The sequence below is a fragment of the Silene latifolia genome, chromosome Y (genome assembly GCF_048544455.1).
Source record: "Silene latifolia isolate original U9 population chromosome Y, ASM4854445v1, whole genome shotgun sequence".
NCBI lineage: Eukaryota > Viridiplantae > Streptophyta > Magnoliopsida > Caryophyllales > Caryophyllaceae > Silene > Silene latifolia.
Window position 1 is genome coordinate 106,658,739 of NC_133538.1, and position 26,594 is coordinate 106,685,332.

Below are 26,594 nucleotides of genomic sequence, written 5' to 3' on the forward strand. Positions count from 1 at the left end.
TATAGACAAGATACTAGAGAGATTCAGCATGACTAACTCCAAAAAGGGGTTTCTTCCTATGGCTCCAGGGGTGCATTTGAGCAAGTCTTAGGCACCAGAGACACCGGAAGAGAAAGAGCGCATGACACGGATTCCTTATGCCTCGGCTATAGGATCAATCATGTATGCCATGATATGCACACGTCCAGACGTGGCATATGCATTGAGTATGACAAGTCGATTCCAACAAAGATCCGGGTGAATCACATTGGATGGCTGTCAAGAACATTCTTAAGTACCTACGGAGGACTAAAGATTGGGCATTGACTTATGGAGGCGATCAAAAGCTATGTGCAACTGGTTACGCAGATGCTAGCTTCCAAACGGATCGAGATGACTCGAAATCTCAGTCTGGATTCGTTTTTACTCTTAATGGCGCTGCAGTCAACTGGAAGAGTTCTAAACAAAGTGTTACAAAGAGATTCTACGATCGAGTCCGAGTACTATGCCGCGTCCGAAGGCCGCAAAGGAAGCGATATGGATGCGTCAATTCTTACAAGGACTATCTGTAGTGCCTAGTTCGAATGACCCGATCACCATCTATTGTGACAATAGAGGTGCCATCTTCCAAGCTAAGGAGGCTAAGTCTAACAACAAGTCTAGGCATGTACAACGGAAAGCTCATCTAATCCGAGATTACGTGGAGCAAAAGGAAGTAGTGATAGAAAATATTGCTACAGATGATAACATAGCAGATCCTCTCACTAAACCATTACGACAAGATAAGCATGAAGGGCATGTTAATTCCATGGGAATTAAACGTGTTCCTGAGTTGTAGTACTCTTTTATGGATTAGATTCATTCTCTTTTGTACTCTATACGACATCATCGTTTTGATATTTATATATTTTGTTTTTCATGTGGAATTGTACGACAATTTTTGAACACCACAAAGTGAACTGAACAAACATTATATTTTGGTCCTTAATTGCCCACGTGAGCTGATAACTCTGGCAATTATTTTGTGACGTTGGTTGATGGTGGGTTCAACGAGCCATAAGTCAACCGGTTGACTGACCAATCACAGAGGCGAGTTATACGGATATCTCGTAGGACACAATTGTTACATCGACGTGGAGTCCTAAATGTTTTATAACATTCGGTGCCAGGTCGTGGATAGGACCTCCATGGTGATCCTAAGAGTCGATTCTTTTGACTATCGACTGTCTCTTGAGATTAAGGCAGATTTTGGGTGACTTTGGTTTCTTTCTCACGGTCATCCGTAACAGGGGGCCAAGTAGATTTTTTCTGGGTCATTTCATGCTGTGCTTATATCGGTAGGGGTCGAGTTGAAGGAAATATTCAGCCTTTATCAGGTACTCGATATTTCTCAGGGCCACTCGAGGAGTCAGAATCGAAATGCATGGCCATGCTCGAATCCGGATTCGTTTTATCAGTTGAGTTACTCTCTAGTCGGGGAAACCACTCTAGATACAGATCGATTGTAAAATACGACCTTTGCGGATCCGGGTCTGCAAATTGTTTTACATTGAGTGGGAGAAATTTTAAATGGATATGAGAATCGGTTATCGCACATACACTTGTACGGACAAGTGGGAGTTTGTTAGAGCTTGTGTCCTCCAGTTAGTGCGGATAACGTCATTGCACATACACTTGTACGGACAAGTGGGAGCTTGTTGAGGCTGGTGTCCTCTACAGTTAGTGCAAGGACATATAAATCTCTAAAAGGATCAAAGAGTATACTTTTGTATTATTATCAGTTGGTCCACGTTTATCAATAACGGTTGGCTTGCTAGATAAGTTTGACGTTATTGTCATACTGATGGCGGTGATCAACTGGTCCCTAAAAGTCACACCTATAGGATACGTTTGAGAGATGTGACGGTATGAAAATACAGTCATGTTAATGCCTAATTTGACTAAGCAGTTAGTCAGAGTTATTGACTAATAATTAGTCAAACGCGATGTTGAGATATTTTATTTAATACGGATTAAATAATAATGGCTAAGGCGAATTAAATAGTTAATTCGTAAATTAAATATAAACGATTATATTTGATTAATGTATATTGAATTAATTATACAATATTGTCTTTGTCGGACATGTATTAATATTTCGACTAATCCTTGTTATTAGTCGATGTTTTAATAACCGATAACCGATGACAATTTATAATAAAACCGCGTCATATACATTTAGCATTTTCGAGTCGGATCACGAGTTTAATAAGGAAGAAGTGGAAAGCCCACTCCCCCCTTAAGCAAACCCACGGACCGAACCAAGGAGGAACAAAAGGAGAGCTCCTCTCCTTTGTGACCTAATCATCTCATTCTACAAAATAATTAGGATTTTGAGAGTATTTTCCTCTGAAAATCCTAGATCTCACATCAAGAAAACTCACAATAGCTCTCTCAATATTGCAAGGCAATTAGAGAGCATTTCTAGCACAAGGGGCATAGTCTCAGACGGTCTTGGGTGCAACAATTAGGAGGAAATCTACGTTGATTTCTGCTCATTTTGCCGAATTGCACTACGACCCGAGGTTGATTCTTTACCTTTATCGTTTCTCTTGTATTTTAGTTTATATGACAATAATCACATGCTAAATCTACGTTATAGTCCTAAAATTTAAGAGAATTTTACGGATATTTCCCTACATTAATCTCATCCACATTCATTTCCCTTATTTCATGTACATAGAACCTTATTTCATACACATAGTACCTTATTTCATGGCATAGAAAATTACCATTCTTAACCAATAATAATTAGTATCACATTATAACCAACTGATGCAATTGAAGAACTTTTTAATGCACATAGAACCTTATTTCATGCACATATAATCTTATTTCATGATCATATAAAATTAACATCCTTAACCAACACTAATTAGTATCGTAATATAACCAACTGATGCAACGAAAGAACTTCTTTATGCACATAGAACCTTATTTCATGCACATAAAACCGTATTTAATGTACATATAAAATTAATGTTCGTAACCAACAGTAATTAGTATCATAATATAATCAACTGATGCAACTGAAAAACTTTTTAATGCACATAGAACCTTATTTCATGTACATTGTACCTTATTTCATGCACATATAATTTTATTTCATGCCCATTTAACACTTATTTCATGCACATAGAACCTTATTTTATGCAAATAGAATCATATTTAATGCACATAAAATCTTATTTCACGAACATAACATGTCTTAAATAAACTACTCTATGATTATGGTAATGGCTCAACAAATTGTTGCGGGGTAATTAATTAGATCCTTGCTTTCAGTACTGTGCAATCCACATTGAAGTCTATTACGGAGTATTATAAATGAATTTATTAGATAACACATTATGCTTAGGCACTAACAACACAAACACAGTTCTAAGAAAAATTGACGATGAGCTACTAAAATAAGTCGTAATATTAAATAAACCTCAACACAACTTATTTTCAGCAACCTAACACGTAGCCGCAATAGAACCATCACAACTCAATAAAAGATCAGACCCATCAGACCAGAGAAATCAAAACAGTTTTCATTAGAAACCAAAGTATATCTACTACTCACTAGAAGCCCAACATACACTGACAAGCAAGAAAACAGAACAAATTTACAATAAAGCAGATTACCTCAGCCATTGAAATAGTGGGACCACTGAGAGATGAGATGCCGGCATACTTGTTGTGTGAACAGTGATTAATGAGTTCAACCCTAATTTAATAAGTGAATGTGAAAATGTCAAAATATGATGACCAAAGGGCCAAGAAGATAGATTAATAATTAACTACTTACTAAATTGAATCGATTAATAGGTTTACTAATCAATAGGTAAACGATTAATAGGTTTACTAAACGAAAAAAAAGCAGAACAAATCAGGAATGCAAAACCTAACGAACTAATTTGAAGAATGAACATTATGAGAATTGACGAAAAAGGGGAAATGCGAAATTACCTACATGAAGAGAACTGTAGATGAAATAAGAGAAGGCGAAGAAAGAAACAAGCTTGAAAATGGCCGAGTAATGAGCTCAAAAATCAGAAAGATGGATGAGTAAGAAAGGAAAATTGTAAAAATGATTTGAGATACAGGGGTTCGGGGCTGCGTATGTTTGATGGGTTTGATGAGTTTATCTCATCCGTCCAATTCGTCTAGATCTAAGGGTTATGAGTGGTTCTCATAGTTCTCATTATCTTGATGGTTCTCATAGGATCCCAAATCTATATATATATATATATATATATATATATATATATATATATATATATATATATATATATATATATATATATATATATAGATTTAGGATCCTGTGAGAACGATCACTCGGTGAGAACGGTGAGAACGCACTATATACATTAGAATATATATACTAGGTACACTTTTTTTTACCAAATCTCATATACACTTTTAACTATCGTATATACACTTTTTACCCGAATTCTATATACACTTTTTAAGAATGTAGATACATTTTTTTTTATCCTAGATACACTTTTTACACGAATCATAGATACATTTTTTTTTATCCTAAATACACTTTTTACAGGAATCATAGATACATTTTTTTTTATCCTAAGTACACTTTTTACACGAATCATAGATACATTTTTTTAACGATGCAATGCAGTTTTTTTCTTCCTAGGTCCACCTTTTCCCACTCACGATTAAAGTATATAACAATATAATTAATGTATCTAAACTGAATACATCAATATGAATAAATTAATTTATTAATGTTGATATAAACACTTTTTCCGGTCAAAAACCGGATACAACAGAGACCACTCAGCTATAAAGACTTTCAAATTATTCATCGGTTAGTGGGAAAGCAAACTCAGCTTGAGGCAAGCAATAAAATTACACGCACCTGTAATAGTGATGAAGTTTCTATGTTCAAAATCAATCTTCGTAGATTTTGACATTTGCATATGGTAATTGATTAAAAGCTACTGTATACACTAATTAAAAGGTAGACATTGAAAATGGTTAATGCATCAGAGTGTTGGTAACACATTAAAGATGAAGACTAAAATGACAATACTACGCTCAAATCCCCCATTACTGATTGCGGAATTTGGGAAAATTCGGGGAATTAGTGTTTGAATAAGTGGATATTGGTGGTGTCTATCAGAGCTCCGACATCGGCTCCGGTCGGTGGCGAACGATTTCTGAGTAACTGTGTAACCTCCGGGATATTCGAGGGTCATCGTTGATAGGGGCAGTGGATGCGTTGATAAAGAGGTGGTGATGGTGGAGTGTTGTGGTGCGGTGTAAGTCCGTGGTAATGATGTGTAGTGTTGCCGGTGATATCGACGGCGATGGTGGTTGCCGGTGATGTTGACAACGGTGGTGTGTGCTGGTGATGTCGACGACGGTGGTGCTTTCTGGCGATGGATGGTTGGGATTTTGTGGCAGGATATGTTAGTTGTTTGAATAAAGACGATAGATATAAGGTGAGTTATGTGATCTCAGCCTTTAATCTGACTCTCATCCAAGGGAGGAGGGTTGTTCTCACCGTTCTCACCGAATGTTCGTTCTCACCGGATCTTGACTCTATATATATATATAAATATATATATATAGAGAGAGGAAGGATCAACTAAGGCCACTTATATATTTGAGTCCATAAGTTCTATTATGAGCCATTGGATGGAGGGAGATGGACGGATGAGATGAACCCACCCAAAGTCATTATAGAAGCTAATTAACACACTTTACTAATCCACCCTAATTAACCACTAATTTACTATATATTTATTTTCTACCCACCCATTTCTCTCTCATCTCACACATTTCATTCTTCTCTTCTCTCAAAACCTCAATAAAAAAAACCCAAAAAATCCAAATAAATAAAAAAACCCAAAAAATCCAAATAAATAAAAAAACCTAAAAAATCCAAATAAATCAAAAAACCCAAATAAATCACCCACTCCTCTCATCTTCATTCACCACCACCCACCACCACCCCACCCGACACCAACTAACCACCCACCACCCCCGCCGCCGCCGCCACACCGCCGCTGACTCGATTTTTTTTTTTTTTTTTTTTCAACTCGTTTTTTTTTTTTTTCGTTTTGTGTTAATTTGTATGTTTTGAGTTGTTTTTTCCATTCATTATTTTTTTTGTCTTTTATTTTATTTTAGTTGTCTTTTATTTTGTTAGTTCTCATTTTTTATTCATTTTCTTAAATCTCTTCTTGTTATACGTTTTTTTTAAGATTTCGTGTTTTAAATCTCGTTTTTTTTTTGTGAGATAATTTTTTTTCATCTAAGACAAAAATGGACTAAAGTTATACAAAAATGAACCAAAGTTATACAAAAATAGACCAAAGTTATACAAAAAAAAACTAAAGTTATACAAAAATTGGACTAAAGTTATACAAAAAATTGGACTAAAGTTATACAAAAATGAACCAAAGTTATACAAAAATGAACCAAAGTTATACAAAAATGAACCAAAGTTATACAAAAATGGACTAAAGTTATACAAATATGGATTAAAGTTATACAAATATGGGCTAAAGTTATACAAATAAGGACTAAAGTTATACAAAAATGGATCAAAGTTATACAAAAATGAACCAAAGTTATACAAAAATGGACTAAAGTTATACAAACATGAACCAAAGTTATACAAAAATAGACCAAAGTTATACAAAAAAAGACTAAAGTTATACAAAAATTGGACTAAAGTTATACAAAAAATTGGACTAAAGTTATACAAAAATGAACCAAAGTTATACAAAAATGAACCAAAGTTATACAAAAATGAACCAAAGTTATACAAATATGGATTAAAGTTATACAAATATGGACTAACTTTAGTCCATTTTTGTATAACTTTGGTTCATTTTTGTATAACTTTGGTTCATTTTTGTATAACTTTAGTCCAATTTTTGTATAACTTTAGTCCAATTTAGTGTATAACTTTAGTCCATTTTTTGTATAACTTTGGTGCATTTTTTTATAACTCTGGTCTATTTTTGTATAACTTTGGTTCATTTTTGTATAACTTTGGTTCATTTTTGTATAACTTTAGTCCAATTTTTGTATAACTTTAGTCCAATTTTTTGTATAACTTTAGTCCATTTTTTGTATAACTTTGGTGCATTTTTGTATAACTCTGGTCTATTTTTGTATAACTTTGGTTCATTTTTGTATAACTTTGGTTCATTTTTGTATAACTTTAGTCAAATTTTTTGTATAACTTTAGCCCATTTTTGTATGACTTTAGTCCATATTTGTATAACTTTAGTCCATATTTGTATAACTTTTGTCCATATTTGTATAACTTTAGTCTATTTTTGTATAACTCTAGTCCATATTTGTATAACTTTAGTCCTTCATATGTATAACTTTAGTCCAAAATCCAACTTTAATCCAACAAACTTATAACTTTTGTCCAAATGTATAACTTTAGTCCAAAATTGTATAACTTTAGTCCAAAAATAAAAAACCAACAAAACTGAAAAAATAAAAACCAAATCTCGCCAATACTAGATCTAAAATAAAAAAACCCGCCAATCTAACAAAAAAAACCCGTCTAAGAAAAAAACCAAATAACAATGAAATACAATACAATAACAATAATTGAAATAAAAAACGTCAGATCTAAACATTTAAATATTTAAATTTGACAAATTTATATATCGTGCGTATAACTTTAATGCACGCAGTGTATAACTTTAATAGACAAGATGTATAACTTTAGTCCAAAAAAAAACCAAATAACAATGATCACTGAAGTTGTACATAAGGGCATTGAAGTTGTACACAATGACCACTGAAGTTGCACATATAAGTTTAATTTTTAAATCTGAAAAATAAAAACAAATGAGAAGAAGAAACAAACTAAACAATACTACATTAATCCATAAACCAAATAACAAAAAATAGTATAACTTTTATGTTTTAAGGGTATAACTTTAGTCGTAAATAGTATAACTTTAATGTTTTTAGTGTATAACTTTAGTCGTAAATAGTATAACTTTAATGTTTTAAGTGTACAACTTTAGTCGTAAATAGTATAACTTTAATGTTTTAAGTGTATAACTTTAGTCGTAAATAGTATAACTTTTATAAAAACCAAATAAATATGTAAAATCGTAATTAATCAACAAATATTAAATCTGAAAAAAAATTAAATAATAACAAAAACAAAAAAACCCATAATAACAAAAACAAAAAGACCAAATACAATAATAAAACCAAATAACCAAATAACAATAACAATGACAATAACAAAAAAACCAAATAACAATAATAAAACCAAATAACAATAATAAAAAACAATAAACAAAACAAAAACAATAAAAAATCAAAAACCAAAAAAACAAACACTGATTAAATTAAAGGAACGAAAAAAAAGGATGAAAAAAAATTGACAAAAAAAAAATTGAAGAAAAAAAGAACGAACAAAAGGAAAAAGGGAGAGCAGGGAGGGAGAAAGGAAAAAGGAGAAAGGGAGAAAGGAAGAGCAGGGAGGGAACACAGCCAGATCTGGGAATAAAAAAGAAAAAAAATTGAAAGGAGGAGATGGAGGTGTCGGCGGCGAAGGGAGACGACGGCAAGGTTGGTGTTGTTGTTGTTGCGGTTGCAGTGGTGTTGTGTGGGGCGAGAAAGAGAGGATAGAGGGTGACGGCGTGAGGAGGCGGTGCAGGAGGAAGGGAGGAGGCGGTGCGTGAGTCGGGATGGTGGTGGGATAGTTTGCGGTGGTGCGGTGGTTGTTGAGATGTGCGGGTCAGTGTGTGGTTGGTGGAGGGTCGGCCGGAGAAAGTAACAGAAGGAGAAGAGGAGATGGAAGGCGACAATGGTGGCTCCGTGGAGAAGGGAAGCCTACTGGTGGAGGGTCGACGGTGACGGGATGGTGGTACCCGGTTGAGCCGTGGGTGAGGAGGAGGAGGAGAGCAAGTTTATTTTTTGTTTTTTGGTTTTTGTTTTGGTTTTTTTTAGTTTGTTTTTATTTGGGTTTTTTTTTGTTTTGAGAGAATGTGAGGAAAATGAGAGAGAAAGAAGGATGAGAGAAGTGTGAGAGAGTGAATAATGGGTGAGTGAGTTGGGAGAATTAGAATGAGGATAGAGTTATACAAATTAGGAAGAGTTGTACAAGGATTAGGAAGAGAGATTAGGGAGGGAGATTTATGGCCATCCATTGAGATGTAATCTCATCCCTCCATCCCTTCCATCCAAGGGTTCTTATAAGGACTTAGGGCCTTATATGGTATCAAGGCCTTATAAGAACCCTTCTATATATATATATATATATATATATATATATATATATATATATATATATATATATATATATATACGTTTCATTATCTCACCTCTTTTCTATATTCAACCTATTTTGCCTTTGCTTATATACACTTCGTTATTGCAGCATCTCGCCAAGTGACTACATTCACTTCGCAGAATACAAACATATCTCAAAGCCTGACCAGAAATATATGTTCCCCATATATATGAGCGTCATCAATTAGAAGTGGTGGGTATAATATTTATGAATTTATGATTATTTGTTTTATTTAACCACCTACTCTACTTTGGGTAATTGGCATTTCGTCCTCGCAGAATCAAGAACTATGCACACAGCCAATAAACAACAACAATTGACCAGATGTGAGGCATCATCAAGTCGAAATAATTTCGATATTGGCGAGATTGAGCAATGTAATTTTAGAATGGGTCATTTATATAGCTATGGAAAAAAGGTAAATGGCAATGTTTATAAGCCTAAGAAAAATATTCAATCATTACTAACATAATGTTGTGACCTAACTTAATGTCAGCAACAGAAACACTGGAAGATACACTCGAAGGTTACTGGGATATTGGGGATAAGGATTACAGCTGCAAACACTGTTATGCAGAAATATGGTACGCAGAAAGAGTATGAAAGAATAGGACGCCAAAAAATCCAACCTTCTCTCTGTGTTGCATGGATGGAACCAAGAACTCCTTATGTTGAAACATCCTCCTGAATTATTAAGAGATCTGTTGAGTCAAAGCCATCAGCAAAGCAGGCACTTTATTGACAACATCAGAGCATATAATTCGATGTTTTCATTTACCTCAATGGGAGGAAAAATCGACAATACAGTCAATTGAGGTCAAGGACCTTACACTTTCAAAATGGGTGGTCAGAATTATCATTTAATAGGGTCTTTGTTACCACCAAATTCAGCTCCCCCAAAATTCTGCCAACTTTACATTTATGATACGGATGAAGAAATTTAGCATAGGAAAAATGCCGTCAAGTAAGAGAGAAGCTAAAAACCATTTCAAGTAGACCCCCGGATTTTATGTTCTAACAGACTGGCTTACTTATATATTTATGTGATATGCAGCCCGACAAATCCTGAACAATTTAATGATCAGCTCATAACTCTGTTACGAGAGATGATTGATCGATAGAATCCCCTAGCTAAAATGTTCAGAAGGGTCAGGGATAGATTGAGTTCAGGAATAGTAGGAGAAGTTAAGATGAGGTTAATCAGCGGGCGAGAAACTGACGGAAGAACGTACAATCTCCTAACAGCTTCTGAGGTTGCAGATCTTATTGTTGGGGATATTGATGATACATTGGAGAAGAGGGACATAATTATTGAGACGCGTAGTGGCCAATTGCCACGAATATATGAGTTGCATCCTTCCTACCTATCATTGCAGTATCCTCTCCTATTTCCATTCGGCGAAGACGGTTACAGACTCGGCATCAAGCACAGTGAAAAATCAATTTCTAAGTCAAGCAAAGGTTCAAACCCACGAAATCACCTAACTCTTCGTGAGTTTTTTCCTTTCCGTATACAGGATCGACCGTTGGACAGAGAAACTTCAACGTTATTATCATCGGGTAAAGCATTCCAACAATTCTTGGTTGACGGCTATATGATGGTAGAATCACAACGGCTTTCCTTTATCCATTACAACCAGCCAAAACTTCGATCCGAGAGATTCAAAATTCTAGCTGATTCTGTAGCAAGGGGAGAGACTGAACCATCTTCATTTGGGAGCCGTATCATTGTACCATCATAATTTTTAGGAGGTCGCAATTACTTGAAAGCAAACTATCAGGATACCATGGTTATTTGCAAATGGTGTGGTTATCCCGATCTGTTCATCACATTCACGTGTAATCCAAAGTGGCCAGAAATAACAAGGTTCCTTAAAAAAAGGGGACTAAGGTCAGAAGACAGACTTGATATACTCGATCAAGTTTTCAAGATAAAGCTATAAGAGCTCATGAAAGACTTAAAAGAACGTCATATTTTTGGGCGCATAAGAGGAGGTTATTTCTTTACCTTTACAACTTTGTAATGTAATTAGGCTTTTATAATCAAACAAATTTAACACCAACAACTGAACTAATCCACGATTTTATATATTTCTATTTTCCCAGTGGTATACACAATTGAATTCTAGAAACGTGGCCTACCTCATGCTCATATATTGCTCTTCTTACACCGAGATGATAAGTTCTCCGAAGTTGCTGATGTGGATAAATTGATATGCGCAGAGATACCAGATCCAGCTACAGATCCTGTTCTGTATTAGGCAGTTAAGGAATACATGATACACGGTCCGTGTAGAGATGATTATCCACAATCTCCGTGTATGGTTGATTCCAATTGCTCTAGACATTTTCCGAAAAAATTTAACGACCGAACAATTGTCGACTCTGAAGGATACCCTCGGTATAGGAGGAGGAATAATGGAGCTAAAGTTGAAAAGAGTGGCAAACTTCTTGACAATAGCTTTGTAGTCCCATACAATACCACATTGTTGCTGAAATATCACGCACACATTAATGTGGAGTGGTGCAATCAGGCGAGATTTATCAAATACTTATTCAAGTACATTAATAAGGGCTATGATCGAGTGATGGTTCAGTCAACTCATAGAAGTCGTAATAATCAGAATCCATATCAGATAGACGAGATCTAGAGGTATTATGATTGCAGATATATTTCACCGTGCGAGGTTGTTTGGAGAATTTTTGCGTTCGACATTCAGTGTAGGACACCACCCGTTGAAAGGCTAGATTTTCACCTACCAAATGAGCAGAGGGTTGTTTTTAATGATGAAGACCCCATCAACACGGTCCTTAAAAGAGACAATATTAATAAGACGATGTTCTTAAAGTGGATGGAATATAATAAACACCATCCTGAAGCAAGAGAATTGACATATGCTGAGTTTCCGATGAAGTATGTGTGGAAAAGGGGCGAAAAGAGATGGTCCGAAAGAGAACGGGGAATCTCCCTTGGAAGGATGCACCATATGTCCCCTGGTGGTGGTGAACTGTATTATATGAGAACACTATTGAATTTTGTCAAGGGTCCTACATCATACGAGGACATACGGACGTTTAATAAGGAAGTTTTTCCATCGTTTAAAGAAGCGTGCTACGCTCGAGGATTGCTTAGTGATGACAAAGAATATATTGACGCTATTATAGAAGCGAGTGATTGGGGATCGGGTGTATACCTAAGACACCTCTTTGCCACCTTATTAATGGTCGGCAATGTAGCTAAGCCTAAGTTAGTATGGGAGAAGACCTGGCGTCATTTGACCGATGATATTCTCTATAGGAGACGTTTAACACTACGGAATGAAGGTATTTTAAAACCATACTCAAATTTTATATAATCATCCATCCTTATAAAATTTTTGAAATAGTTTGATTACATTTTTAAAGGTTTGTGTACAACTGTGCAGATCTACAACTTAGCGAGAGATAGCTGTAACAGTATGCTTTGGCAGAAATTGAAGCATTGCTCAAAAGCAATGGTAGCACCCTTTGTAGGCTTGAAAATATGCCATCCCTTGATGATTCATTCACAGCAGGAGATATAAACCAATTGATATTAGGTGAGTTATCTTATGACAAAAATGCAGTAAAGGAGGAACATGTTAAACTTATCACATCTATGACAGATGAGCAAAGAGCTGTGTATGATGAAATAATGGATGCAGTCAAGGCTCAACGAGGAGGGGTCTTCTTTGTCTATGGACACGGCGGTACAGGGAAAACTTTCATATGGAAGACTTTATGCGCCACCGTAAGAAGGGAAGGAGAGATTGTACTTCCTGTCGCTTCAAGTGGGATTGGAGCAATCCTACTTCCAAATGGATCGACAGCTCATTCAAGATTTGGTATACCAATCAATGCGTTTGAGCACTCCACGTGTCCGCGCATAAAACCAGGTACTGATTTAACTGAATTATTGATAAGGACTAAGCTTATCATCTAGGATGAAGCACCTATGGTCAATAAAAATTGTTTTGAGGCTCTTGATAAGAGTTTGAAGGATGTTATGAGGTTCTCGACTCTAGGTGACCCGAATAAGCCCTTTGGTGGTAAAGTGTCGTCTTTGGCGGCGACTTTCGTCAGATTCTACCGGTGGTGCCGAAAGGGAGTATGAAAGATATCATGGGCGCTTCAATCAGTTCCTCATACTTATGGTCTGATTGCAAGGTAAAACTTTATTTTATACGAATTTTCTATTACCTACTAATATATATGGTTTTATACTCCATATATGATAAGCTATTTTTTTACATATAAAGGTGTTAAAGCTTACAAGAAACATCAGTCTCCAAGCTGGAGGTCCTAATTCTAATGTAGATGAGATCAGGCAGTTCTCAGAATGGATATTAAAGGTGGGAGATGCATTACTCGGCGGCCTTAATGATGGGGAGGTTGATATTGAGATGCCCGAGGACATTCTCATACCCCAAACAAGGTGACCCTATTGCAGCGATTGTCAATATCACATATCCATCACTGGAAAATAATTTAGGGAACCACGAGTACTTATAAGAACGGGTAGTTCTTGCTCCCATGCATGAAATCGTTGAGACAGTAAATGATTATATATTGTCGAAGATTGCCGGGATTGAAAATGAATACTTAAGCTCAGATGAAATAAGTAAAGAAGAGAGCAATATATACATACAAGATTTATACTCTACCGAGTTTCTCAACACTATAAAGTGCTCTGGTATCGCCAATCATAACCTAAAGTTGAAACTCGGTGCTATGGTAATGCTCCTTCGAAACATCGATCAAACCCGTGGTTTATGTAATGGCACAAGGCTGGTGGTTACTAACCTAGGGGAACGCGTTATTTGGGCCACAATCATAACCGGTAGCAAGGTGGAGAACAAAATATATATACCTAGATTATCTTTGTCTCCTTCAGATGAGACTAAGTTTCCCGTTATGTTCGTAAGAATACAATTTTCAGTGACCGTATGTTTTGCTATGACTATTAATAAGAGCCAGGGACAATCTCTCTCTCATGTTGGGCTTTACCTCCCTAGGCCGGTGTTTAGTCATGGACAATTATACGTTGCAATCTCCAGGGTAACAAGTAAAAAGGGATTGAAAGTGCTCATTTGTGACCAAGAAGGGGTCACATCTAATGTGACGACAAATGTAGTCTACAAGGAAATATTTGATAATTTGTAAAGGCATGTTGTCAGCATACATTACTACCTAAGATTTCATATTAGTTCAATAAATTAGCGAGTCTTTTTACTCTTTAAGTTCAAGACATTAGCGCCTAAGATTTATGAGTCGAATCATAAAATTAAATAAAAAGATATTTATAATTCTAACGACAGAACCCGGTACTTTGTGTAGTAATACACTGAACGTTACATATTTCATGTTCAATTGCAGCATGTATTTTCAATACAACGGCAGCATGTTTTTCTTAGTCTCTTCTGATTTTATTTCATTTTTCATTTGACCTACCATAAATTAGATTGCTACCTGCTCAAATATGAAGTATCTTTGAGTGTATCTAAGGGACCCCTCTTTTCAAGCTACCTCACCACAGAATAATTTTTTCGCCCCATAAGAACCTTTTATCCGTTTAAGGAGATCTTTCTAGAAAATGAACGGTAAAGCTTTTGTGAAGGAAAAAGCAAAAGTTATATCAAGAACTATTTCTGAAAGGGTGTAAAACGACTTTGAAAAAGACAGAAACTACCCAATACGCCACTAGAAGTAGGAGTAGCAGATTGGTGCATCTACTTATACTTTTATTTTTTGTTTGTATTCATAAGATTTAATCACATGCAAAATAAATATATTTGAGCGTATACAAATTATTTGCAAATTTCGTCAATATAAATATCATTCAAATGATAATATTTGGTTTACATGTGATATTTTTAAAATAAGAAACACAAAATTACTCACTTGGCCAAACATATCAAACAATGAAAAATAATTTTTTTAATTAATTCGGACAAACACTATTTATCTACTGCCTAAAATAACGGCAATTAGGTCATAAGAGACACCCTACAAGAATCGCTATAAAATTCACATGCAACCCAATCATCTCCATTGTTCACAATCCACAAAAATTGAAAAGAAAATTAAGAACTCCAGTATGGCTAAAGTCAAGGACACAAAGAATGGAACAGAGAGTTTCAAAAATATAGATAATTGTGAAGTGAAGACAGAGACTGAAGCATCTATATCTAGGAGCCATATAATTTTACCATCATTATTTTTAGGAGGCCAGGTTGCAACTACTTGAAAGCGAACTATCAAGATTACATGGTGATTTGCAAATACTATCAAGAGGCGGACCAGATTTCACACACCAAAGAAGCTGCTGCCAGTGAAGAGGAATTATAGTGTTGTCATGTCTGAGCAGGTAGCACTATTTATCATATTAGAAAGAGTAATTTTAGAACCCAAAAAAATTAGGCGAAGCGTATTAAACCTCGATCATATTATGCTATTTTAATTCAATGTATTCGAATAAATCATCAATGTTTGTTCAAATATTGTGTGACTACGGTTTATAGAAACCCAAATAATTACGGTAAAAGAAATTTTTTGAGTACAACTACTGTTGTTAAAATTCCGGTGAAGAACCAAGTGACTACTGTTGTTAAAAAATTTTTCCCTAATGTCAAATTCACATTGCTTCAGAAAAATCGTTTAAAATCACAAGTACGCATCAAATTAATTACGAATATAACAATCAAGGTACACGAAAACTCACCTTAACTGAACAATCGAACATCCAAATAATCAGGGTGATCTGAGTTGATCTTTCCGCACTTAAAACGATCATTACGCCATTATTATACGATTCATAGTTGTGATTTTTTTTCGTCTAATTACAGATCTGCTCCCTTCACAACATAAAAAATCACAAGTAACATCAAATTAAACTACCAACACAGCAATAATTAGCATTATATAATCAAAATAATTGATTTGAAGGTAATAATTAAGGTAATAACTCACCGAGGACGACATCCGCTGATGCTAGATGATCTGGAGATGATGATGATGATGATTGAGGTAGAAGATGAAATCAGACGGAGTTTCTGAGTAGATCGTTAAACTACCAACACAGCAACCATTAGCATTATATAATCAAAATAACTGATTTGAAGGTAATAATTAAGGTAATAACTCACCGAGGACGACATCCGCTAATGCGAGATAATCTGGAGATGATGATGATGATTGATGATGATGATTAAGGTAGAAAATGATCGTTTGGCTGATAGTTTAGTTTTAGTCCTAGATCGTTTGGCTGAGAGATGATGATGATGATTGAGGTAGAAGATGGTGGGGTGTGACGATTGAGGAGACAAAAAGATGAAATCAGACGGAGTTTCTGAGTAGTTGGACGGAGTTAGGTGAGGTGTTAGAGTTGTGTGAGAGACGGGTTAGGTGATGTTAGGTGAAGGAGTTGGACGAGTTAGGTGAGGATATAATCTGATTTTTGTTTCCGTGGTCTGTGATTTCTCGAGTAAGTAATGACTAATGAGTAATGCGGGCATTAATTTGTTTAAAATGTTGTAAATGGACTCGGTTTTTACCCGTGAATTTTAATACAATATTTATATTTTATTAGTGAAAATTGAAATGTTTAATCCTATAAGAGTTTGATTGAGTGCGGCTTAATAGATATAATAATTGTAGTCTCAATCTATTAAATTTAATTATTTAACACAACTTTGTCATGATATTTTTATTAATCGAGTTTTCTAACAATCGGTAATATACAAATTTTAATGTAAGACTATCTTTATATATTTTTTAAAATTGTGCAATAGATAATTAAATGTGTACTAATTTTAGTATAAGTCTTGATCATAGTAGTGAACACGATATAGCTCAAAGTGAATAATTATTCGAAAATAATAACTACGTAAATATTTAAACTATTTATTTTTGCTACTATTAACCATACCCATCTAACCTCTAAAAAGAGACCCGTGAATTTCACGGGTTTTAACCTAGTATATGCTAAAAATACTACACTTTATTTTAGGAAATATTATTTAGGCGGGAAAAATAAGAGTTTCGCTTGTTCATTTAGTAAATAGGGGATGTAAATATCGTCACATACATACAGGTAAGACATATTTACGGGACAAATAGACTTATTTATAACACAAATTGCCATGATGAGCCGAATGCTTAGCTTATCTATTTATTATACAGTAACTCTCTTATAGGATCATCTTATAGCATAGGACTGATCTAGAAGGAGTATAGCACAAAATTAAAATTTTATTTTATTTATATTTTAATTTTATTTGACAACCCGACATCTCATGATGAATATCGATGCATTTAAATATGCAAGTTATCATATAAAATATTAGTTCGTCTCATTATAGACAGACACTATCCGTCTGTAGCTGTAGACGGATAGTGGCTCTCTCACAAAGTTAAAGTGGGAGGGTAAGTGGGGGTATCCATTTCCCACCCACTTGCACCACTCACTTTCATTTATGAGAGAGACACTATCCGTCCATAGCTATAGACGGATAGTGTCAGTCTATAATGAGAATTTGTGTACAAACAATAACAATGTGCTACATCATGAAATGATTTTGGTTCGACTAACATCAACGGTCATGCCATGATGACAAACTGTTAGTCATACACTGAATGTTACTGAACAACACCCAAACATTTGGACTAAGGCCTCGTTTGGTTGCCCACCAAATTCATGGGAATTCTAAAATCCCATGAATTGTGGTTTTTGGAGGTTGTTTGGTTACCCCATTTTTTGTAAAATGGGAGAGTTTCAAACTCCAAGGAGTTTCCAACTCTTGCATGATGGAGGAATTTAACTACCTACCCCCTCATGGTCATTGGAAACTCCTAGGAGAATAGAACTCCAACATGACAACCAAAAAAATTCTTATTATTCATGTGAATTTTAATGTTGGAATTAAATTCTCATGCATTGCAAATTAACACATGCATTTGATTGTCGTATGAACCAAACGAAGCCTAACTGCTGAGGTTGATCGAATGTAATGGGAGGTCTGAAAATGTGTGTGAATCATATCAAAACTTAAGCAGTAGATTTCACTAATCTTATAATCCTATCGAGATAGATTAATGAATAAATCAAATGAAAAGCATCAAAGAAAACGATAAATAAGAACATATAAAAAGTTGTACATGAATTCATCCATATATTTTTGTTACCTGAAAAATTATTTGGAGAAGATAGCCCCGAAATTTTCATCGCATGTCCCGTCGCAGAATTAGGGAACCGTCGCAGGATTTTATTTGCCACGGGCTATGTGTCCGTCGCAATGTCTCCGTCGCTATGGAACCTTTTTTTTATAGTGTCCGTCTATAGCTATAAATGGATAGTGTTTGTCTATAATGAGAATTTGTGATAAAAATATTAGGTTATCAAAATAAAATATTTTAATTTATATTTATCAATTAATTTTATTGGGCTTTCTTCTATTGGGTTAGTCTTATGTAAAAACTGGTTTACGCAACCATTTGTGTTTATTACTCCCTCCATTCAACTCCACACTACCATTATCTATTTTGTACACTATTCATAGTTAAACATTAAATTTCAATTTTCTCCCAATACATAAGTGAAAATATATTCATGTGGGATCTTGTTTTATTCGTCGTTACGAGTACATTAAAAATATCTAACTTTTATATTTTTTGCAAATACGTAGCTAACGATATTTAGCGCGTAAAGGACGCGTTGGCAAACGTGAAAAAAGAAAGTGATAGTGTGGAGTTGAATGGAGGGAGTATAAGTTTATGATGGCCTTATGTTCTATATGAGCCAAGTACTTCATCAAACCAATATTATGTTGATGGTCTAAAATGCAAACATAGACAAATACTCTCTCCATACTACACCAATGGTAACATGGACTCATTTTTCCCCTCACAAAAAGGGGCTCCATGTTACCATTGATGTGATATGGAGGGAGTATATTTGATGGCCTAAATAAATGGACAAAATTATGAAAATGGACACAAATTTTATGTGTACCAAATACTATATTAAGATCCGTCCATATCCTCAGTTCCTTACCATAAAAAGTCATTCATCTACACTGAACATAAAGACCAAACACACTTGGACTACAACTCATAGTATGGCCCAAATAATGAATAATCTAATACTAAGCTTTATATGCACACCATTATTCATAAAACCTTCTTCCAGAAAACTTCATGCCGCCTCCCTCATTTTCTCATCTTCAACAATTGATCTTCAGTACTCCATTGTTTACTAATTACTCCTGCATTCTTTCAATTTATAACAATCGCCCTACCTTAGATCCATTCCCATAATCCATTATTTAATTCTACATTATCAAATATTACTCATTATCACCTCCATTCTGACCATCCGTGTTAGGTCATCACTTAGCTAAATTGATAAAAGCAATTGGATAATCGGGCTCTTTAAGCAAAGATCTTTGTAAATATGGAAGGTACATAGTAGGTAAGCATCAATTTTGTATTTTTTTTTTGTCATATACAATTTGTTTTGAGTTTTGTATACGAATATATGCTAATCTTTGATTAACTTTTCAACACATTTTTGTAAAATCATTATCTAAGCTACGATCTAAAAATGCATGTTTCAAATTATTGTAAAAAAGTCTTTAATATTCCCTCCTATTCTAAATAAATGTCCCATTTGTCATTTTCGTCAATTCACATAACTGTCCCATTTGCCATATTTGGACATGATTAATGACGTTTCTACCCTTTGCTATTTTGTTTATTTACAACCCATACCATCCCTAACCCAACCTATTAATAAACTAACCCAGCCCATTAATAATCTCTTTCCCTAATTAACCCAGCCCAATCCCTAATACCTCCCGCCTTATATTGCATCCCCTTCCCCTGAAACCTTAATTCTCTCTCTTCCGCCTCACAATTCCTCTCTTTATCTCTCATCCGTCTCTCAAATCCTCTCATAATCTTCATCACATATGTGAACGATCTTAATTTCTTCATCAAAATTGCATCTCCTCTTTTAATCTTCATGAAAAAATTGATTTGATTCACAAAATTTTTACTTCGCCTTTGATTAATTTCAAAAAAAATGGAAAAAATTGAAGTTTTTTCTGGTGATTTTGATCTTCGTCGCATGGAGAAGATCTATGAAGATTTATATCTAAATGAGGGTGAGATGGAGATGGAAGATGAAGTAGTTGATGAAAGATTGTCTGATGTTGTTGCATGTCGCTCAATCGGGCCTGTAACAATCGTGGATGAGGGGATGGAGCGGTGGTTAGAAAATCGTCAATATCTAAAGAACAGAATGCGGTTTATAGAAGAACTATGTAAATCTGGCCTAAGTTTGGGGTTTTATTGGAGTATGAGAATGAGGAGAAAGTGAAGGAGGAATTATTTGATGTTGCATGTAAAATTGATGATCCTTCTAATTCAGACCTTGAATTAGATCCGTAGGCCATACGAAAAAATCCAGTTATTACTAGTTGGTTTATAAAGGAGCTTTCTAAGTATTGGCCGGGTTTTGATCTTACACACGAAGACGAATCGTTAGGAGGTTGACTTCTTATTCCCTGTATTTAATTTTTTAAACTGTTTTTTTTTAATGGACTAGTGATGATACCATTTTTGGCCGTATATACTCTGTTTCATCTTATTTTATCTACCCAGTGATCTAATGTTAAGGGTAGTTGGTTGGTTATCAATGTTGTTCATATACAATGCCACCACCTTTTGTAGTGATGAGGCTGTGTATGTACAAGAACATTGAAGAGTTTTGTTTACAAAAGCTTATTGTACTCATTTGATCATTTCTGAAGTTAATATCCTAATTAGTGTCAATGACTGAATAGTACAAAAGAGCTGCAAAGTTCTACATTAAAACTGAATACAGTCACAAGATCTTCTTCAGTGTGACCTTCTTGATTGTTTGATTTGCTTGCTTCTTGCTTGATCTACGCAAAAAATTGAATTTGATAACATATCCAGTTTTTGATAACTTCTAACAGTCCAAAATGGTTGATATTGATGATGTTAAATTCTGCTTGTTCATTCCCCTACACATAAATCTACGAACCAACTAGTAATGCTACCAACAGGGGGATTGTCAAATGTTGGGTCATTACTACCTTCACCTGCTTCAGTAATGGTGCCAACAGGTTCAATGTCCCCTGTTGGTTCATTACTGGTGCCACTGGTACTTGCTATATTTTTAGCATTCTCTGTCAAACTGTATAGTGAATTAACTAATTCACTTATAGTGCTTGGATCACCAACATTCTTTACATATTGTATGCATTCTTTCACTAAATCAATGTTAGCATTAAGATATTCAGGCAATAAACCTTGTGCTGCTAGTTTTGACATATGCATATGTGGAATTGGGTAGTCTATGCCACCTTTTTTTTCATTACTTCTAGCATACATGCATGCAATGTTATCCAGACGTACTTGAGCTTTAGTGCATCTTGTTCTTCATATGCCTTGATTGTGTTGTTGATTAGCTCATCCAATTTGATTTCCTTTTTTTTGTTGGAGAGATTGTATTGACCTAAAAAACCCAAAATTCAAGACATTCAAATCTGGTGAATTGGGTATTTGATAGGCCAATTCAATCTCCCATCCATCTGATGTTGCTGCTCTTTTAAAATAAAGATCATCACTGCTAAAATGTGGACGAGCATTATCTTCTTGAATGATTATGTGTTTACTAACATTAGAAGGCCATTTAGCCTTTATAGCTGGCAACACATGATTTATTATCATGTATTTTGTTACTTGCTCGTTTATAGACTCAATACATTTGGTTTCCATTGTTCATGCTACTCTATTTTTTGAGTTTCTTTGTGCTGGTATTTCAATAACAAATGGCCATATTCCTATCTTTCCATCAAAAATCAATTCACCATTTGACCCATATAATGGTCTACCTACAGCACACATGAACATGACCTTTTCTACGAAACTCTTTGATTATACACACCTATATTGGTCTGTTTCACTTTTAGCCAAGTAAAACCTTGTAGTAGGTTTAGTTATAGAAAACTATTTCTCATCCATGTGAATAATATTGCTTTGATCTTTGAAAACAATTCTTTTAGTGTGTTCATGATATACTAAATGTTGTATACTGAAAGTTAATCTAGCAAGTTTGTTTTTATCAGTAAAACCTGATTTGAGTGCATTTGTGTGTGACCTGATTTGTTTTGACATCACCCATCTTGAAACGGTTGATTGGCTTACACCTAAGTGCGTGGCCAATGAGTGTTGTGTTGTCCTTTCCAGTAGGTCAATTGATTTGAGCTTCTCCTCATCTAAAATTGCTCTTCCCACTTTTTTTGCTGCCTTTCTTTTTGCTGCTCACATTGACTGGTAAGGATAAAGCTCTCTGTTTTTGTGCTTCCATCCATAACCTTGTTATTGTTTTCCTGTTGACTGAAAACCTTGTTGCCATTTCATTGCTGCTATTCAATAGTGTTTCATTTATTTTTTATCTTTCTAAGTTGGTCAGATTCTTCATTGAATGTTGGTGAATTTTTTGTTTGATAGCTCTATATTTGAAAGATGTTTTTTGGACGGAAGTTAGTAAATGAACTCTAATAAATACACCTTCTATTTATAGACCAAAGAACTTTGCACTCTTTTGAATTTTCATTTTTGGCGCAATTATTTCACTGTTTGTATTTTGGCTCCATATTTCAATTTTGGTGCCAATTTTCAATCTTGGTGAGTTGGATATGTAACATTTGGACTGACAATTTGAGTTTACTTGGCTTATGGAACAACTCAAACACGCCAATCAAGATAGGTTGAAGTTAATCTGAAGTCCAATTTTGTCTTTTGATCTTTCAAGTTAGAGTTGTAATTTTTTTTCCTAGTTAATGTATTTTTATTTTAAGTCAGCTGTAATTTTATTTCAAGGTAATGTAATTTTATTATGTAATTTAATTAGAAAATAGAATGTGTAATAATTATACTTTGTCATTTTATTTTTAAGCGAAACCATCTGTATATCGCAACCGTTTAATGAAAAAACAATGTTTCAGCTGTGTTTGGTTAATTATGGTGGGAAACAAAAGCTGTGTAAAAAAGAAGGGAGTCATTAGCATCTTCATTATCAAATTACCCCTCTTAATTATTACACCCTTTCTCCTATAATCTTACCCCTACCTTTAACATTTCATTGTTTATCAATATTCCTTAATTTGCCCTCCTCCAAATGGGACATTTATTTTATTTATTTTTTTTGGGAAAATGTAAGCTTTCTCATTGAAAAATAAATTGTCCCTTACACCATTACATTCATATCAGTACCCATACATTTTCAGCAATCTAATACAAACTATTATTTAAGTAGACTGAATATAAAGCAGCCAATCTAGAACATGCCTATTTCGAGACTTTATATCACAGCTTGCTAATCTGTTCTTCACCTCCAGCTTAACCATCCTGCAGAGCACAGCAGGCCTGATAACACATTCATCAATTCTGCATTTATTTCTACTGAACCAAATATGGGCCATCAGACTTGCTATAATCACAACAATGATCTTCTTCCTGCTAAGTTCAGGTATCTTCCATTTAACCCACCACTGAATGCAATCAGTGACAGGCAAATGCATCAAACACCAGTCTGAAATCAACTGCAGGCAACTTCTACTATAACAGCAGTCAAAAAACAGATGACTATGACTCTCCTCGGCATCACCACACAAAAAGCAGCAATTCACATGGATTATATTCATCTTCACCAGCCTGTCCTGTGTTAGAAATCTCTTCTGAGCAACAAGCCACACCATGAATCCATGTTTAGGCAAGATCCACTTATTTAGCATCCAAGGATACCAACTGACTGTAGCCCTCTCTGGTATAAGCCATTGGTATCCATCTTTGATTGAATAGTGCTCTACAGTGTTGGTTGAGAATAAATTAGGCTTATAAATATTCTTGACTTGACATATTTTCCTCCATGCCCAGCTAGTCCCATTTCCATGTTCATAATCTTCCTACATTTTGGATTTAATGTAAATAGCATGGACCCATCAAACCCACAGGTGATCAGCTTTTATGGCCACCCACCAAACATACTTTCCTATGGCAGCCACATCCCATGCATGTAGGTCCCTAAGCCCCAGACCCCATGCTTCTTCTTATGACAAATCTGATCCCAAGAGACCAGTGCAGGAGTTTCTTTGTTGTCAGAACCATGCCACAGGTATCTCTGCACACTGCTTCTATTTTCTTGATGACAGCCTTTGGGAGAATGAAAATTCTAGCCCAGTAGCTGTGAAGGTTACTGAGGACAACCTTGATCAACACCATCCTACCAGCATAGGACAACTTTCTAGCCCCAAAACCTCTAATTTTCTCAACAATCTTCACAACAAGACAGTTATAATCCATGATAGACAATCTCTTAGGGGCCACATTAACCCCCCAGGTACTTAAAAGGGACTGTCCCTCTTTTCAAACCAAAGTGATGCTCCACGTTATTGATAACTGCCTCCTCAACCCCATTATAGTAAAAATTTGACTTGCCCCTATTCATGATGAGACCAGATGCATTGGAGAAATGATTAAAAGCTCTCAACAAAAGTTCACTAGAAGCTCTATCACCTCTACAAAATAATATAAGATCATCAGCAAAACACAAATGTGTTAGCTGGATCCTATTGCATAAGGGATGAAAACTAAACCTTCTATGCTTCTGAATCACTCCAACCACTCTGCTGAAATATTCCATGCAGATAGTGAACAGAAGAGGAGAGAGGGTGTCTCCTGTCTAAGCCCTCTCATGCCATGAAAGAAACCAAAATTTGCCTCATTAAGAGAGATTGTATAGGTAGGGGTCATGACACATTCCATAACAAACCTTAAGAATCTCTCAGGGAAACCAAGGCAGGTTAGCATGTATCTAACAAAAGACCACTATACCGAATCATAAGCTTTCTGTAAATCAAGCTTCATCATCATCCTGGGAGAACAACTCTTTCTTTTATAAAGCTTGATGAGGTCTTAACAAATCAAGATGTTACCCACAATATCCCTTCCCTTAATAAAGGCACTTTGGGAGGAACTAATAATATCAGGTAGCACCTTCCCTAATCTTGAACAAATTACTTTAGAAAGACATTTATAGACAGTGTTGCAACAAGCAATGGGGCTAAATTGCACCACTGTCTCAGGCAATTCCACTTTAGGTATAAGGGTGATGATGGTGTTGTTCACCTGTTTCAACAGCTTACCAGAAGAGAAAGCCCCTTTGACTGCTGCCACAATATTAGGGCCAACAATGTCCCAGTTCTCTTTAAACAAATGGCTACTGTACCCATCAGGGCCAGGAGCTTTATCTCCTGGTATATCAAACATAGCCTGTTTGACCTCCTCACTGGTAATGGGAGCAGTAAAAAAGCTACAATGAGCATCAGTAACACACTTCCCAGAAGTCACTACTCTTCTATTAACTCCTCTCACCTGCTTGGAAGTGCCCAGCAAGGACTTATAGTACTCTTCAAAAGCCTGCTGGATACTCTCAGGACTGGAACATAAGTTATTATTTATGTCCCTCACTTGAAACACTATATTTCTAGCTCTTCTCCTTTTAATTCGAGCATGGAAATATGAGGTGTTTTCATCCCCTAACTTTATCCAATCACATTTAGCTTTTTGACTCAAAAACTGTGCTCTAGCTTTCCTCAACTCAGACACCTCATGAGCACAAGCCCTTTCATTCTGCATAAGCTGCTCATTAAGAGGATCCAAGGCCAGTGACTCCTGAAACTGTTTCAAGGATAGCTCAGCAACAGAAGTCAAGTTCTCAATATCACTGAACTGTTCTTTATTTAACTGCTTCAAACCAGATTTTAAACTCTTCAATTTGGACACCAACCTGAACATAGGAGGCCCCTGGACCTCCTTATGCTAACCAGCTGTCACTATATGCTTGTATTCAGGGGCCAGGGACCACATATTAAAGTATTTAAATGAAGTCCCATTTCTCTAACTAATTGAATCAAACTGCACCACACAAGGGCAGTGATCAAACATGCCCTCAGGCATAAAGTGCACATAGCTCTCAGGGAAAGCATCAACCCAATCATCATTAACAAACACTCTGTCAATTCTGCTATATACTCTGGTCTCTTTCTCATGTTTATTGGACCAAGTATAAAAAGCTCCCTGAGCACTGAGATCAGCTAAGTTACAATCATGAACAGTCTGTAACATTGGTCTAACCCCAGCATTAGTCACAGGGGCACCCCCAATCCTT

At 35.4% G+C, this 26,594-nt stretch overlaps 2 protein-coding genes across 2 annotated transcripts; one reads left to right on the forward strand and one right to left on the reverse strand.

Moving 5' to 3' along the window:
• The first annotated feature begins 10,452 nt into the window (after positions 1–10,452).
• LOC141628690 (uncharacterized) lies at positions 10,453–13,277 on the forward strand. The gene is made up of 5 exons (XM_074441798.1): positions 10,453–11,046; positions 11,446–11,570; positions 11,661–11,876; positions 11,985–12,640; positions 12,787–13,277. The coding sequence occupies exons 1-5, from the start codon at positions 10,453–10,455 to the stop codon at positions 13,275–13,277; spliced, it is 2,082 nt and encodes a 693-aa protein (XP_074297899.1).
• A 10,396-nt stretch (positions 13,278–23,673) lies between these two features.
• Positions 23,674–26,221, reverse strand: LOC141628691 (uncharacterized). The gene is made up of 5 exons (XM_074441799.1): positions 25,445–26,221; positions 25,197–25,252; positions 24,813–24,942; positions 24,530–24,700; positions 23,674–24,330 (listed from the first exon to the last, which is right to left on the reverse strand). Exons 1-5 carry the CDS (start codon positions 26,219–26,221, stop codon positions 23,674–23,676), a joined length of 1,791 nt encoding a protein of 596 aa, XP_074297900.1.
• Between the last annotated feature and the right edge of the window lie 373 nt (positions 26,222–26,594).